The sequence below is a fragment of the Hypanus sabinus genome, chromosome 27 (genome assembly GCF_030144855.1).
Source record: "Hypanus sabinus isolate sHypSab1 chromosome 27, sHypSab1.hap1, whole genome shotgun sequence".
Taxonomy (NCBI): Eukaryota; Metazoa; Chordata; class Chondrichthyes; order Myliobatiformes; family Dasyatidae; genus Hypanus; species Hypanus sabinus.
Window position 1 is genome coordinate 32,192,892 of NC_082732.1, and position 12,348 is coordinate 32,205,239.

The window sequence follows — 12,348 nt, forward strand, 5'->3', positions numbered from 1 at the left end:
CCTAATGAAATATGGTTGCTGTCTGACCTTTCAATGTCTTCCTCAGTAATACTCACCCTTGTTCCTTTAAAGGGTGTGGCAAGGTGGAGATACATCTCTATCAAAGGAGGTGTAAGCCATTCTTTCCCTCCGCTAGACCACAGGTCACCCTTGGGCAAGGTGTAGCACCAGTTTAGTGCCCCCCCCCCCACCCCGAGGTCAGGGTCATGTTAAGTCATGGGAGCAGCTGGTGGATGGTCGTATGAGCAACTGGTGCATATCACAAGTGCTGGTTATGTGACCACTGACGCCAGGCAGACAATCTCTGAAGACTGTTGATAATGATAATGATTGGGGTCACCCATAAGAAGACAATGGCAAACCACTTCTGTAGAAAAATTTGCCAAGGACAATTATGGTCATGGAAGGACCATGGCCGCCCACATCACACAACATGCCACGTAATGATGATGATGTGACACCCAACTGGTCTACAGTAGCCTCTGAGGTAACAGAAATACTCAATATGGTATCTTATAGCTCAACAGTGGATTACAGGCTGGACTTTTCTCTGCATTTCTAATATTAAAAGGAACACCAACCAGAAGAGGGTTCATTGAGAGTTTTTGATGTAGACAATATTCAAAGGACCAGGTTTAACAGGGTTATTCATCAATGGTGATAAGACACAACAGTGATAGAACTGGTGGGTCACACAGCATCTGTGGAGGCAAATGGTGTTGGATTGAAGCCCTGGGTAAGGACGGAGAGGGAAGATGACAAAATTGCCAGCATAATTCCTGTGGCAGCACGGATCAGAAGTGACAGCAGCATCTGTGGCTTAGGCAAGTCCAGACCGAAAGGCTGTGGGCTCATGTCCCACTCCGGGATGTAAACGAGGCTGGTATTTCAGTAAACCTCTGAGGGAGTGCTGGGCTGGACAGGGCCCAATACTGCTTTGAGAGTACTTCAGTTCCTGTACAGAACTTTAAGTTCTTGTGACATTAATGGAAGTTTCTTTCCTGTTTTTGTAGGACATTTAGTTTAAAGTAAATTAATCTCCACCCCCATAAGAACCTTAAATTGTTTTAAAGAGATTCAGGTTGCTTGGAGGGAAGCAGACTGGTTGGACTGTGCAGACACCCAGCAGAAGTAGCAGCTTTCCCCCAAAACGCCCGGGAGCTCCTCTGGGAATCCAACTAATTAGGCCAACCTGGAGATATTTGTGCAAGTAAATTCCATCAGCTTAATGCTGCTGAAGCCAGCTGCAGGAGGATCCTAACTCAGAATTGTGTCCAAAGAAACAGAATGTTGGTTCACATTTTCTCATGGACTGGAATTTAATAAGAGGCAAATAAAAGGTTCTGGGGACTTCGAAGGTGTGACTGGTTTCTGTCAATATCCTCTCTTTTTAAACTTTGTATGTATTCATTCTATCACCTGCACACCACTGTTATAATGTGTGGTTATTTGAGTTACTGTTGCCTTCCTGTCAGCTTGAACCAGTTTGGCTATTCTCCCCTGACCTCCCTCATTAACAAGGCGTTTTCGCCACAGGCCTGCTGCTTGCTGGATGCTTTTTGTTTTTTCACATTTTTCTCTGAAAACTCCAGATTGTTATCGAGTCCCAGAAAAGAACAGCGCAGAATCAAGCCTTTCATCCCATCTAGTCTGTGCTGAACCATTTAAACTGCCTACTCCCATTGGCCTGCTCTGGGACCATACTACCTATCATGTACCTATCCAACTTCTCTCAAAAGTTGAATTCGAGCTCGCAGGCACTGCTTACGCTGGCAGCTAGCTAACACCCTCACGACCCTCTGAGTGAATAAGTTTCCCCTCATCTTCCCCTTAAACATTACAACTTTCACCCTTAACCTGTGAACTTAAGTTGCAGCCAGCAGAAGAACGCCTCCTTGCATTTACCCTATCTATCCCCCTCATAATTTTGCATACCTCTATCAAATCTCCTCTCAATCTTCTACATTCCAAGCAATAAAGACCTAACCTAATCGATTTTCCTATATAACCCGGGTCCTCCTGACCCGGCAACATCCTTGTAAAAATGTTCTCAGTACTTTCAACCTTATTTACATCCTTCCTGTTGGTAGGTGACCATTGATGGGCATTGAAATCCCAGGCGATCTGCAGTTTATGTAAAGAGAAATATTCAAACTACCCCATCTGGCACCAGTAACCATTCCAGGGTCAAAGTCACTTAGATTATACTTCTTCCCCATTCTGATGTTTCTAATAAAGTGTAGATCATGTCAAAAGATGAAAAGCAATGTTCTGGGCAAACATTTTTTTATTTATGGTAATGCCATCTATACACTGTACATTCAGTCACTGTGTCCATTGCAAACTGTGATTTTGCATTGCTATTTCTTACATATCTCATCAAGTCTTTTATATTACATTACTGGTAGGAAGGTCAGGGAGTGGAATGGTGGAAAGGAGAGAGGGGAAGGGGCAGACAGGTACACAGCGCAGTAGATAAATAAGCCGAGCAGTTTTTTTTTTGTTTAGGCATTTATAAACAAGAAAGCATACATTTATTATTACATAAAAATAGTTCTAAAGATTGGAAATTAAGTTGCTTATCTTAGCAGCAGCTTACATATGAAAGAAAATCAAATATAAATATGTTGAAATGCATAGGTAATGCGACCGAGAGTCCTGCTGGCTGACATAGAACGTAGACGCAGTAAAGAGGCCCAAATACAGTGTCATTCAAGATTCACTGTTGCAAATAACAATTATTTATTCTTTTCTTAAGAATTATTCTGAGGAGAATAAAAAATGACGCTTTGTTTAATTAAAGAAAAACAGCCTTAATATGGGGGGGGGGGGGAGATGAGGGGAGTTTTGGGGGGGAGCGGTTGAAGTAAAGATTAAAGTTGAATTTCTCAAATATTTGGAAAAAAAAGGGTTTGGAGGGTGCAGTTAAAGCTGGAACCCATTTCAAAGTGAGTCCTTTGGAGCAATTACTGATTGTAGTAATCCAGACAATGACACAATCCAATAACAACTATAACATATTAATAGATCAGAAAAAATATTGGAGGTGAGCACAATATACACTTATAATACAGAGCATAAAATGATGAAAAGAAGTATTTACAGGGTTTTTTTTGTACACTGGCTAGTTCATAGTGAAGCAGTTTAAAATGATTACTGGGTTTTTATGCCAATAGGTCCCCTTAAATAGAAGGCTCATGACTCTTATTCAAAGCAGGAGTTTGGTTTTCATACATAAAAAAAAATCCCTTGTAATGATATGGAAATAAGTTGCATCAGATGACAATAAAACAATAGCAATGGGGATAGTAGAGTCAAAACAGAGACCGCACCATAAAATAATAGATTATTGTGTTACTGTGTGTTAAAGGATAAAATACTGCTTTATGTGTTTATGCATACATTACTTAAAAAAAGACAACACTCGCACACCACACACAAGAAAACTAACTGGTATAAAAAAATTACAAATAAAAAATCTACATTAACATAAAAATATGAAAAACTTTTTATTACTGTAATCAACCCTCTTCTGTACTCTTCGCTCATCTGCATGCAAAACTCTATTAAGATTTAACTAAAAACTATATGAACAATTTTGTTTTCCATCAAGTAACTCTTGGAGATTATTGGTGCAAAAACCCAGCTGTAGTTAGCTGCCCCTCACATAAAAAGCATTATTGCTGAAGAATGTATTTGTTTAAAAACATTTTTTTCCTGAATTATTTTTTTTTGCCTTTTATTCCCCCCCCCCAACTATTTGAAACGTTTGTATGAAAGTAACATGAATCATCACTACTGATTGAACAATAAGCTGCTTACAAAAAGAACACAAAACGACATCTCTTCTGTCAGGAAAGTCAGTGACTGCTACTGCACTGTTCCTTTTTTGTATAACTGTATCAAACAAGTCAATATAACAGATTGCATGAGACACCAGAAAAGAATAATGACATATAAGGCTGATTTTTTGCATATTATATAAACATAAAACCCTTTAAATATACAAGTTTTAATGCCCGTTAAAGAGTACTGTATGGTAGAAATATTGTAACTCCATGCATATGAAAGATATTGAGTCTTCCCATTAAAAAAAAACAGATAAAGCAGAAATATCCCACATAATTGCATAAGCGTGATCTATGCTCCGCTTACATTGCACTCATAACGGGGGAATTATTATGTGTTTGTATTAAAATTTTGTCTTCACAGGCGTGAATCTGAATCCCATAGTACGGTGGGATTATCACAATCCACTGTTGCACCATTAAAAAAAAGTTTACAATGTTCACCCCATTACCTCCAGATTTGTGTTTTAAACACCCACACCTCTTGGACTGCCCTGTCAACTCTTTCAATCGATAGCTTTCATTTGTACCTAATCGCTGAAGACCTGCCCCTTAAATCTCATGGTAACAATGGTGATTATACTGGATTCATGCAGAATATTTTTAAACACTTATTTTTTTTTGCTTTTACTCATTCTGTATAATAAATATTTTTCTTTATCCTTATTAATGGAACACAGCAGTGGGTGTCTTTTAAGTATTAAGAGAGAGAAAAAAAACATTAATGTAGTTTACAACAGAACATTAACTAACACCAGATTACTCGATCTTATTGGGTCCTGGCTCAGTTTTCGATAACACAGCAGGTGCAGAATTGTACATCTTGCCATAATTGTTTCAACCAACCTCACCCTAACACATTCTATTTACTTATTCAGACACAGTGCGGAATAGGCCGTTCCGGCCAAACGAGCTGGTGTATCCATCAACCCACCTATTTAACCCCAGCCTAGCCACATGGCAATTTACAATGATCAATCAACCTACACACTTGCACATCTTTGGGCTATGGAAGGAAACCAGAGCACTCAGAGGAAACCCACATGGTTCTCGGGGAGATTGTTCAAACTCTTTACAGGTGGCACTGGAATTGAACTCTGAACTCCGAAACGCCCCCCTCCGAGCTGTTAATGGTGTTGCGCTAACTGCTACGCTAGGGTGGCATTTGTTGGTGGTAAGCTCAGCGGGGTTTTGGCTTCATGCCATGTTCTGGATCTCGGTTGTAAATACGGTGGACATCTGTGAGAAAATGCAATCGTGTTATAGGCAGGAGAGGGGAGGGGAGCATTCACTGTGGGTGAAACTTGGATTGAATCAGAGGTGGGAGAGAAAAGTGTGCAGCGATTAGCCAGAGGAATCAACATCTGCGTTTCCCCCAATGAGTGAGTACCTCAGATCTCCTTGGTAATATATCTAAAGAACTTACAGAGTTCGTGTGATCAAAACAAAGCACAGAACCATGCCTCCTCCAGAAAATGCTAATTAAAACGCAACAAATTCTTCTCAGCAGAAAGAATTTATAGAATTACTTCAGATTTGTTCTGTACAGGAGTTGTGCCAAAATGAATTTAGCCCAGTTGTGGTATCTTTAACATAAGCTGACAAAGGGTCTCGGCCTGAAATGTCAACCCTTTATTCCTTTCCATAGATGCAGCCTGACCTGCTGAGTTGTTCCTCCAGCATTTTGTATGTGTTGATCTGCAATACCTTTAAAAGCCAGTATTTTCATTACTGATTCTTAATGGGGGGGGGGGGGAAGTACACACACATGCATCTTACTAAGCAAGATACCCAATTGATCTGGTACTCTGTAATGTTAGTCCAGCAAACACAATGAATCACCGAATGGTACAATGCAGAAAAACAAAAAAAAAATAGAATTTTGAAAAAATACAATAATATTGTTGAAAAAAGAGCACTGTAAATACTGTGAACAGAGAAAAGCAGCAGGTACAAAATGCTGCTTTGGTAAAATTTAATAGATTTTGCAAAAAAAAAATTTTTGGAATGGTGTCCCAATTATAATGATTTTCTTCTGTTGTTTGTAATCTCTTAACAACTGTCCCAGTTTTCCTTGTGATATTTCTCTCTCTCTCTCTCTCTCTCTCTTCATCCATTTTCTTCTTCTCATTGAAGTGTACTGGAGTTAGAATCACACTGCAATCGCTTCTCTCAAACACAAAAAAAATAAAACCACAAAATTTTCAAGTCTTTCCAGAGAATGCTCTGTCGCTGATAAGGCCAAGAAAGTATTTAACTCCCCTCCAGCTGAAAATGATCCAACTAAACAGAGAGAGATAGATGGTGGCTGGGGAGGGTGGAGGAGGGGAAATGAAAAGTCTTTGAAAGACTCCACGAGCTATTTATCTCTTCTTCTTTAAAAGGCGGGGTGTTGCAGTAAAAGTTGTTCCATGGCTTCTGATTTGACTCAGGGTGCTTTAAATCAAGAAGAAGAAAAACAAATTGGAGAGATCTGGGGAGCAACAGCAGCTGACAAGATGGGCAGTCCTGGGGAAACCACATGAGACGGACCAAGAGGAAAGCATGTCTTCATAACAACTGCCATATTTCAAACTTGGTTTAAAATCAAGTCTTCTGTTTTTCTTTGTTTCTGTACTTCAATAGCTTATTACAAAAGTAGAATTTGAAGAGTTCTGTAAGTTACCAGAGAAAACACTGCCACCCCTCCCCCACCCCATTTTTTTTGTTCCTCCTTCCTTTTGTTTTATTTGGTACAATTATTTGACAGTTGTCCAGGAATCCTGTACATCATGTGATGAGCTGTAGAAAAAAAAAACCCTAAATAGTAGTAAAAGAATCCTTGGTGCTGTCGCTAACCGTATTAAAGTATCTCTGAAACAGTTTTAATATCTGAAGCCTGGCAGGATGGCAGGCACACATTTTCTGTGCGGTACAGTGTTATTAGGGGAGGGTAGTTTCAGTGCGTGTGTCTGAAGTAACATTCTTTCTCCGAAAACAGGCAACTCTTGTATCCGCTGTGTGTATGTGTGAAGATATACACACACGTTCACACACACGCACTCATGCACACAGTTTCGCGTATATTTTTCTTTTAAATTTCACTGTCTTTCGAAGCCACTTTACTGGAGGTGGAGTTGCTTGGTTTCAACCAGAGTTGCTCCTGCAGCTCTTTCACCATTTTTTCCAAGTGTTCCCGTGCCTCGCGCTCCCGTAGCAGGTCTGCCCGCAGTTGTTCGCGATCCGCCTCGGCATGTTGCAATTTCACCTGCAGCTCCTCGATCTGAAAGTGGGGAAATTATGCTGAGTTAAGTGGTTTTGAAATGATAAAGGATGCAGTATATCTATTTTATGAAGGAAAGAATACTGTTAGGGATCCATTTTATGAGGATGGATTATAAAAATAAACATGTTAACAATAATCACCATTAAAATTACCTGAGAAGTGTTTCTAGCATGCTACAGAGCTTCATCAATTGACCTAGTTTGGTTCCTTCTTCTACAATATGACTCTAATGGTCACTTAGGCAACCATTACTCAAGCCAATGAATGCTCACTTGGAGTGGATAATGAAAACTGTCTGTAGCTGGACGACAGCATCGTTAGGGTAGCAGAGAGGTCGGTGATGCTAGCCTATTGGAAGCTTTTACCACCTAAAAGGACATACATGTGGCAAATTAGACACTGTAGTTCACATGATGATGTGCTTTTGGTTCCTGGTTGCTCCTTTTTATTTTGATTCTATTTTGGGCGACTCTCAATTGTGGCAGCCTGTGGATAACGAACACTGAGCTGAACTGGTTATGCCTGGACTCCTTCATTTTTGTGTTTTATATTCTGTGTTTTTTGTTCATTTTTTGTTGCCAATTGCACAATTTGTTTTTTTTTGCGCGTGGTGGGGAGGGGGAGTTTGGTCTTTCCTTTGAATGGGTTCCATGGTTTCCTTTGTTTCACGGCTGTCTGTGGAGAAGAGGAATCTCAGAGTTGTATACTGCATACATACTTTGTTAACAAATGTGCTCTGAATCTTTGAAGAGGATTTACAGGCTTGTGTGCCTCAATGACCCAGGAGAGCTATGTTGGCTGGGGTCAGGGCTTTATGCTTTGGCTCTTGGTAGAGTCACCCATGCCAAAAAGGTCAAACGGTAGAGGTCAAACTAAGAGTGGTCCACCGGTCCTCCAAGTTCAGGAGTTCAGCTCAGCGCTAACAACCCTGACTGGTAGAACAAAATTGTTACAGTAACAGCAAAGTAATGGTATCCCCGAGTCTCCACCCGGGACTTGCATGACTGATGAAAACTGAGAGGAAGCTACTGACACAATGAAGAAAGCCCTGCACACCACCAGAGATGGAGGACCTTCACTGCTGCCCTAAAATGCCAGTGGCGTATCGGACACTAAGTAAGTAGAATTTTGGAATTCTGTACTATTTCTTTAAATGTTAGTCATTGTTACTGTTATTCCTTTCACTCCTCCCCAGAGGGCCCGTAACTAAATAGTTAGTTAATTAATTGCACAATACTAGGTTTTTCAATTGTTTGTCCCAGGATGGTTATCTATATGACACAAAGGAGAATAACTACAGAGATAAGGTTCTGATGTAGAATCATCAATCTAACTCTGTTCCTCTCTCTAGAGATGCTGCCTGACCCACTGAGTGTTTCCAAAAATGTGCTTTTCTGTTGCAGAACCACAGTGCTGTTCTACTTGGTTCAACATTGAAGACATTTGTTGTGTAAGTTAAGGCTTATATTAACTGTAACTTCATAGGGGGAAAACAGTTTCAGGAATGTCATCATTTTATGTTGGTATGCTCTAAGTTCCCTACTGAACAGAAGGTGAACACAAGCACACCATTATAAATTTTATTTTGAATTCTGAGCAGCAAAACCCAACAGACTGATACACTATGATCAAATTCATTTTTGAAATTATTTTTTATTGATTTGGAGCAGGGGGATCCTGAGCTCTTATGTGCCATGGACTCCTACCATTAACCAAGGGGTCCACGGACCCTAGGTTGGGAGCTCCCGATTTAGAGATACACGATAGTAAAAGGCCCTCCTAGCCCAGCAAGCTCGGGCTGCCCAGTAACACCCACGTGACCAAACCCTGTATGCCTTTGAAATGTGGGTGGAAACCAGAGCACCTAGAGGAAACCCACAGAGTCACGGGAAGAATGTACAAACAGCGAAGGAACTGAACCCACATCGCCGGAGGTGTGACAGCGTTACGCTAACCACCATGATGCCCCACAAATAAGGCATTCATGTTTTTAAGACACAAGTTTAAAACTGATAATAATTTAGTCTCATACATCATTGAAGGGGAGTTAATATGATCTAGAGGAGCCAGAGAATGTGCTTGCCTTGGCATTCAATAGGTTAACCAACACTAAACAACATCTCTGGTAATGGAAATGAAAGTATCACACAAACATGACTTGGAAGTAAGAGATGATACTGATTGAGAATTAGAGTGGATCACCATTCATTATGACACAACGGTTAACAGTAAGAATTAAAGGTGCTTTTGGACTCTTGCTAGCTGGTTTTCCATCTCTTCACCTGCGATTCTCACCCTGTTTTCTCTCTTTCTCTCAGATGATAATTTATGTGTCTGAGAGGTGTAATTGGCTTGCAACCGAGGATGCCAGTGTAATATAATGAAGAATCCTTAGCTCGACTGTAACTAGAGGTCAGGCTTATGCCTCCGCACTCCAGCATTGCAAAGCCTGACAATTAAATCTTAATTAGACGAGAGCAGCCAATACAACACGTGGAAGAAATGGGTGAAAATTGTAATGTGAATAGATGCATAAAAACTTAAGTGCTGCTGGCAGGTGTAGATAATGTCAGAGAAGTCACCATGGGAATATTTCATTACTGCACCTCTCTCCTAACTTTGCTTTATAGTTATTTCCTCAGTGGTTTTAGAGCACAGACCATTAACCTATCCAAGAGAGGGAATAGCAGGCTGCCACTGTTCTGTGACCGGCTGTTAGAAAGCCTGTCGTGGTGAGTAGTCAACTTCTGTTTTCCCTCTCCCTGTCAATTATCTGCCCCCCCCCCTCCCCTGGTACCCATTATAAAAAAAAAATCATTTTGCAGCCTCTTCACTCCTTCATGGTAACTGTAATCCATAAATACTCTGGTGAAACTTGGGGCCTCTCGAATGACCAGAGGAAGGTATTGGCACACCTGAGGCGAGCCCTATCTGCTCACATTACATGTTTAGATATGTAATACAAGGCTTTGGTCAGACTGCACTTTGGAGTATTGTGAGTAGTTCCAGGCCCCTTATCTGAGAAAGGACGAGCTGGCATCTGGAGATGGTCCAAAGGGACTTCACAAAAATGATCCCAGGAATGATAGGGTCAATGTTCGAGGAATATTTGATGGCTCCGTACTTAACGAGAGTTTAAAAGAATGAGGGGGCACCTATCGAATACTGTGGATAGAGTGGACTTAGAGAGGGTGTTTCCTCTAGTGGGATAGTCTACAGCCAGAAGCCACAGCCTCGGATCAGAAGGACTTCACTTTAGAGCAGACTTGAGGAAGATTTTCTCGAACCAGGATGGTGAATCTATCGAATTCATTGCCACAGACAGCTATGGAAGAAAAGTCACATGTATATTTAAAGGGGAGGTTGATAGGTTTTTGAGAAGTAAAGGTGTCAAAGGTTATGGGGAGAAGCCAAGAGAATGGGGTCGAGAGGGAAAAATATGATTGGATAGCAGAACAGACTTGATGGGCCAAATGGCTTAATTCTGCTCTAATTGTGTGCCTCATGGTCTTAAGGAGCATCACGGGAACTAGAAGTTCTGCAGATCAAATGTAGTACCCTAGCTGAAGTCAGACATAAGGTTAGATAAGGACCTAGCACAGGTTCTTTTTGGTTGATGCTGGGTTTAGATTCTGGGATCTCTAATTCCATGAACTAATGATGGAATAATATCTAGATCAATAACCAAATTCTATTCTAGCTTCTCTTTAATATCTCATTATCTGTTCCCAATGCACGCACCCTGGGTAGGTATGCATGCAAAATGTGTAGCTACCACAACAAGTGGGCTCCACTATTTTCATCCTAGTTATCTAACATCACCTTTGTAGGACATAAAATCTGCACAACCTGCTTCACTTCGTTACAAAGTTCGAAGTAAATGTATTATCAAAGTACATGTATGTCACCATACACAACCCTGAGATTCATTTTCTTGTGGGCAGACTCAACAAATCCATAATAACCGTAATAGAATCCTCAAAAGACAGCAATGGCTTGGGTGTTCAACCAGAGTGCAAAAGACAACAAACTGTGCAAATATAAAAAGAAGAAATAATAATAATAATAATAATAATAATAATAATAAATAAATAAGCAATAAATATCAAGAATATGAGATGAGGTGTCTTTGGAAATGAGTCTACAGGTTGTGGGAAGATTTCAATAATGAAGTTATCCCCTCTGGTTCAGGAGTCTGATGGACAAGGAGCAACAACTGCTCCTGAACCTGGTGGTGTGGTCACGCGTTCAATCAAGTTTTGGTTGTGGGTTCAATCCTCTCTCCAACTGCTGGGCAAGCGACTTGAGGCCCCCATTCCCACCTGCCAGAGGAAAGGGTCTTGGACGAAGGAGAATTAAAGTTCCATTGTTGCCCAAGTAACCACCTCAAAAATTATCTTGACATGCAACACACAACTCTACTGAGAAGGAGCTGTTTGACAGCCTGCAAAGCCTCATACAGATTTGATGTGGTTTCCACACAAGCTTTGCACCTACAGACACCAGGCCACTGGAGTTTTACAACATACTGCTTCACAATCTAAAACCCTGGAAAATGCTCCAGTAGGAACACTGGCACAGTTACCAATGACAGCTATAATGTCTGGCCTACATGAATAAACTTTTGTTGTCCTATTATATTACAACTATTTCGTGCAGAAAGGTCAGGTTTAGCCATTTCCCTCAACCAGAAATGTATTGCAGGCAACACCCCTTCAGCAGTTCCTACTCAGTTTTGTTTAGTCTGTCACAGTCACTCTCTTCAACACTGCATGATGTTGACGCAGAAATCTACATCACTTCCCCTTCCTTCATTTGATTGTTAATGTTTGAAATCTGCAGTACTTTCTCTGTTTTTAATCTTCCTGCTCAGCTTAGGGAGTGGAAAAGCATAGTTGAATCACACAGTCTTAACCCTTCCACACTCCTTAATGTAGAAGTTTACCCAAGCTAAGCCAGTCATTCTGTTAAGAGACACCGGAGTAGAAACTTTCTTCTAGTTAATAGTGCTAAATACATCAGCTGGTTGAGATACATCAGCTGGTTGAGGGAACTCACACTAATCCTCATCGAGGAATCAGCAGAGGAAAGGTTGAGCAGTTCCAATTTCCTGGGTGTCAACATCTCTGAAGATCTATCTTGGGCCCAACATATTGAAGCAATTACAAAGCAGGCATGATGGCGGCTATACAGTACTTCATCAGGGATCTGAGAAGTCTTGGTTTATCACAAAGA

The 12,348-nt window shown here is 40.7% G+C and overlaps 1 protein-coding gene across 1 annotated transcript in view; it reads right to left on the minus strand.

The window, feature by feature from the left end:
* Nucleotides 1-2,269: 2,269 nt before the first annotated feature.
* The window catches only part of skia (v-ski avian sarcoma viral oncogene homolog a), a 167,133-nt gene continuing 157,054 nt past the window's right edge, over nucleotides 2,270-12,348 (minus strand). Inside the window, exon 7 of the mRNA XM_059952175.1 lies at nucleotides 2,270-7,110. Within this exon, the coding sequence (XP_059808158.1) occupies nucleotides 6,922-7,110 (189 nt within the window). The 3' untranslated portion in view covers nucleotides 2,270-6,921. The remainder of the gene's footprint in view (nucleotides 7,111-12,348) is intronic.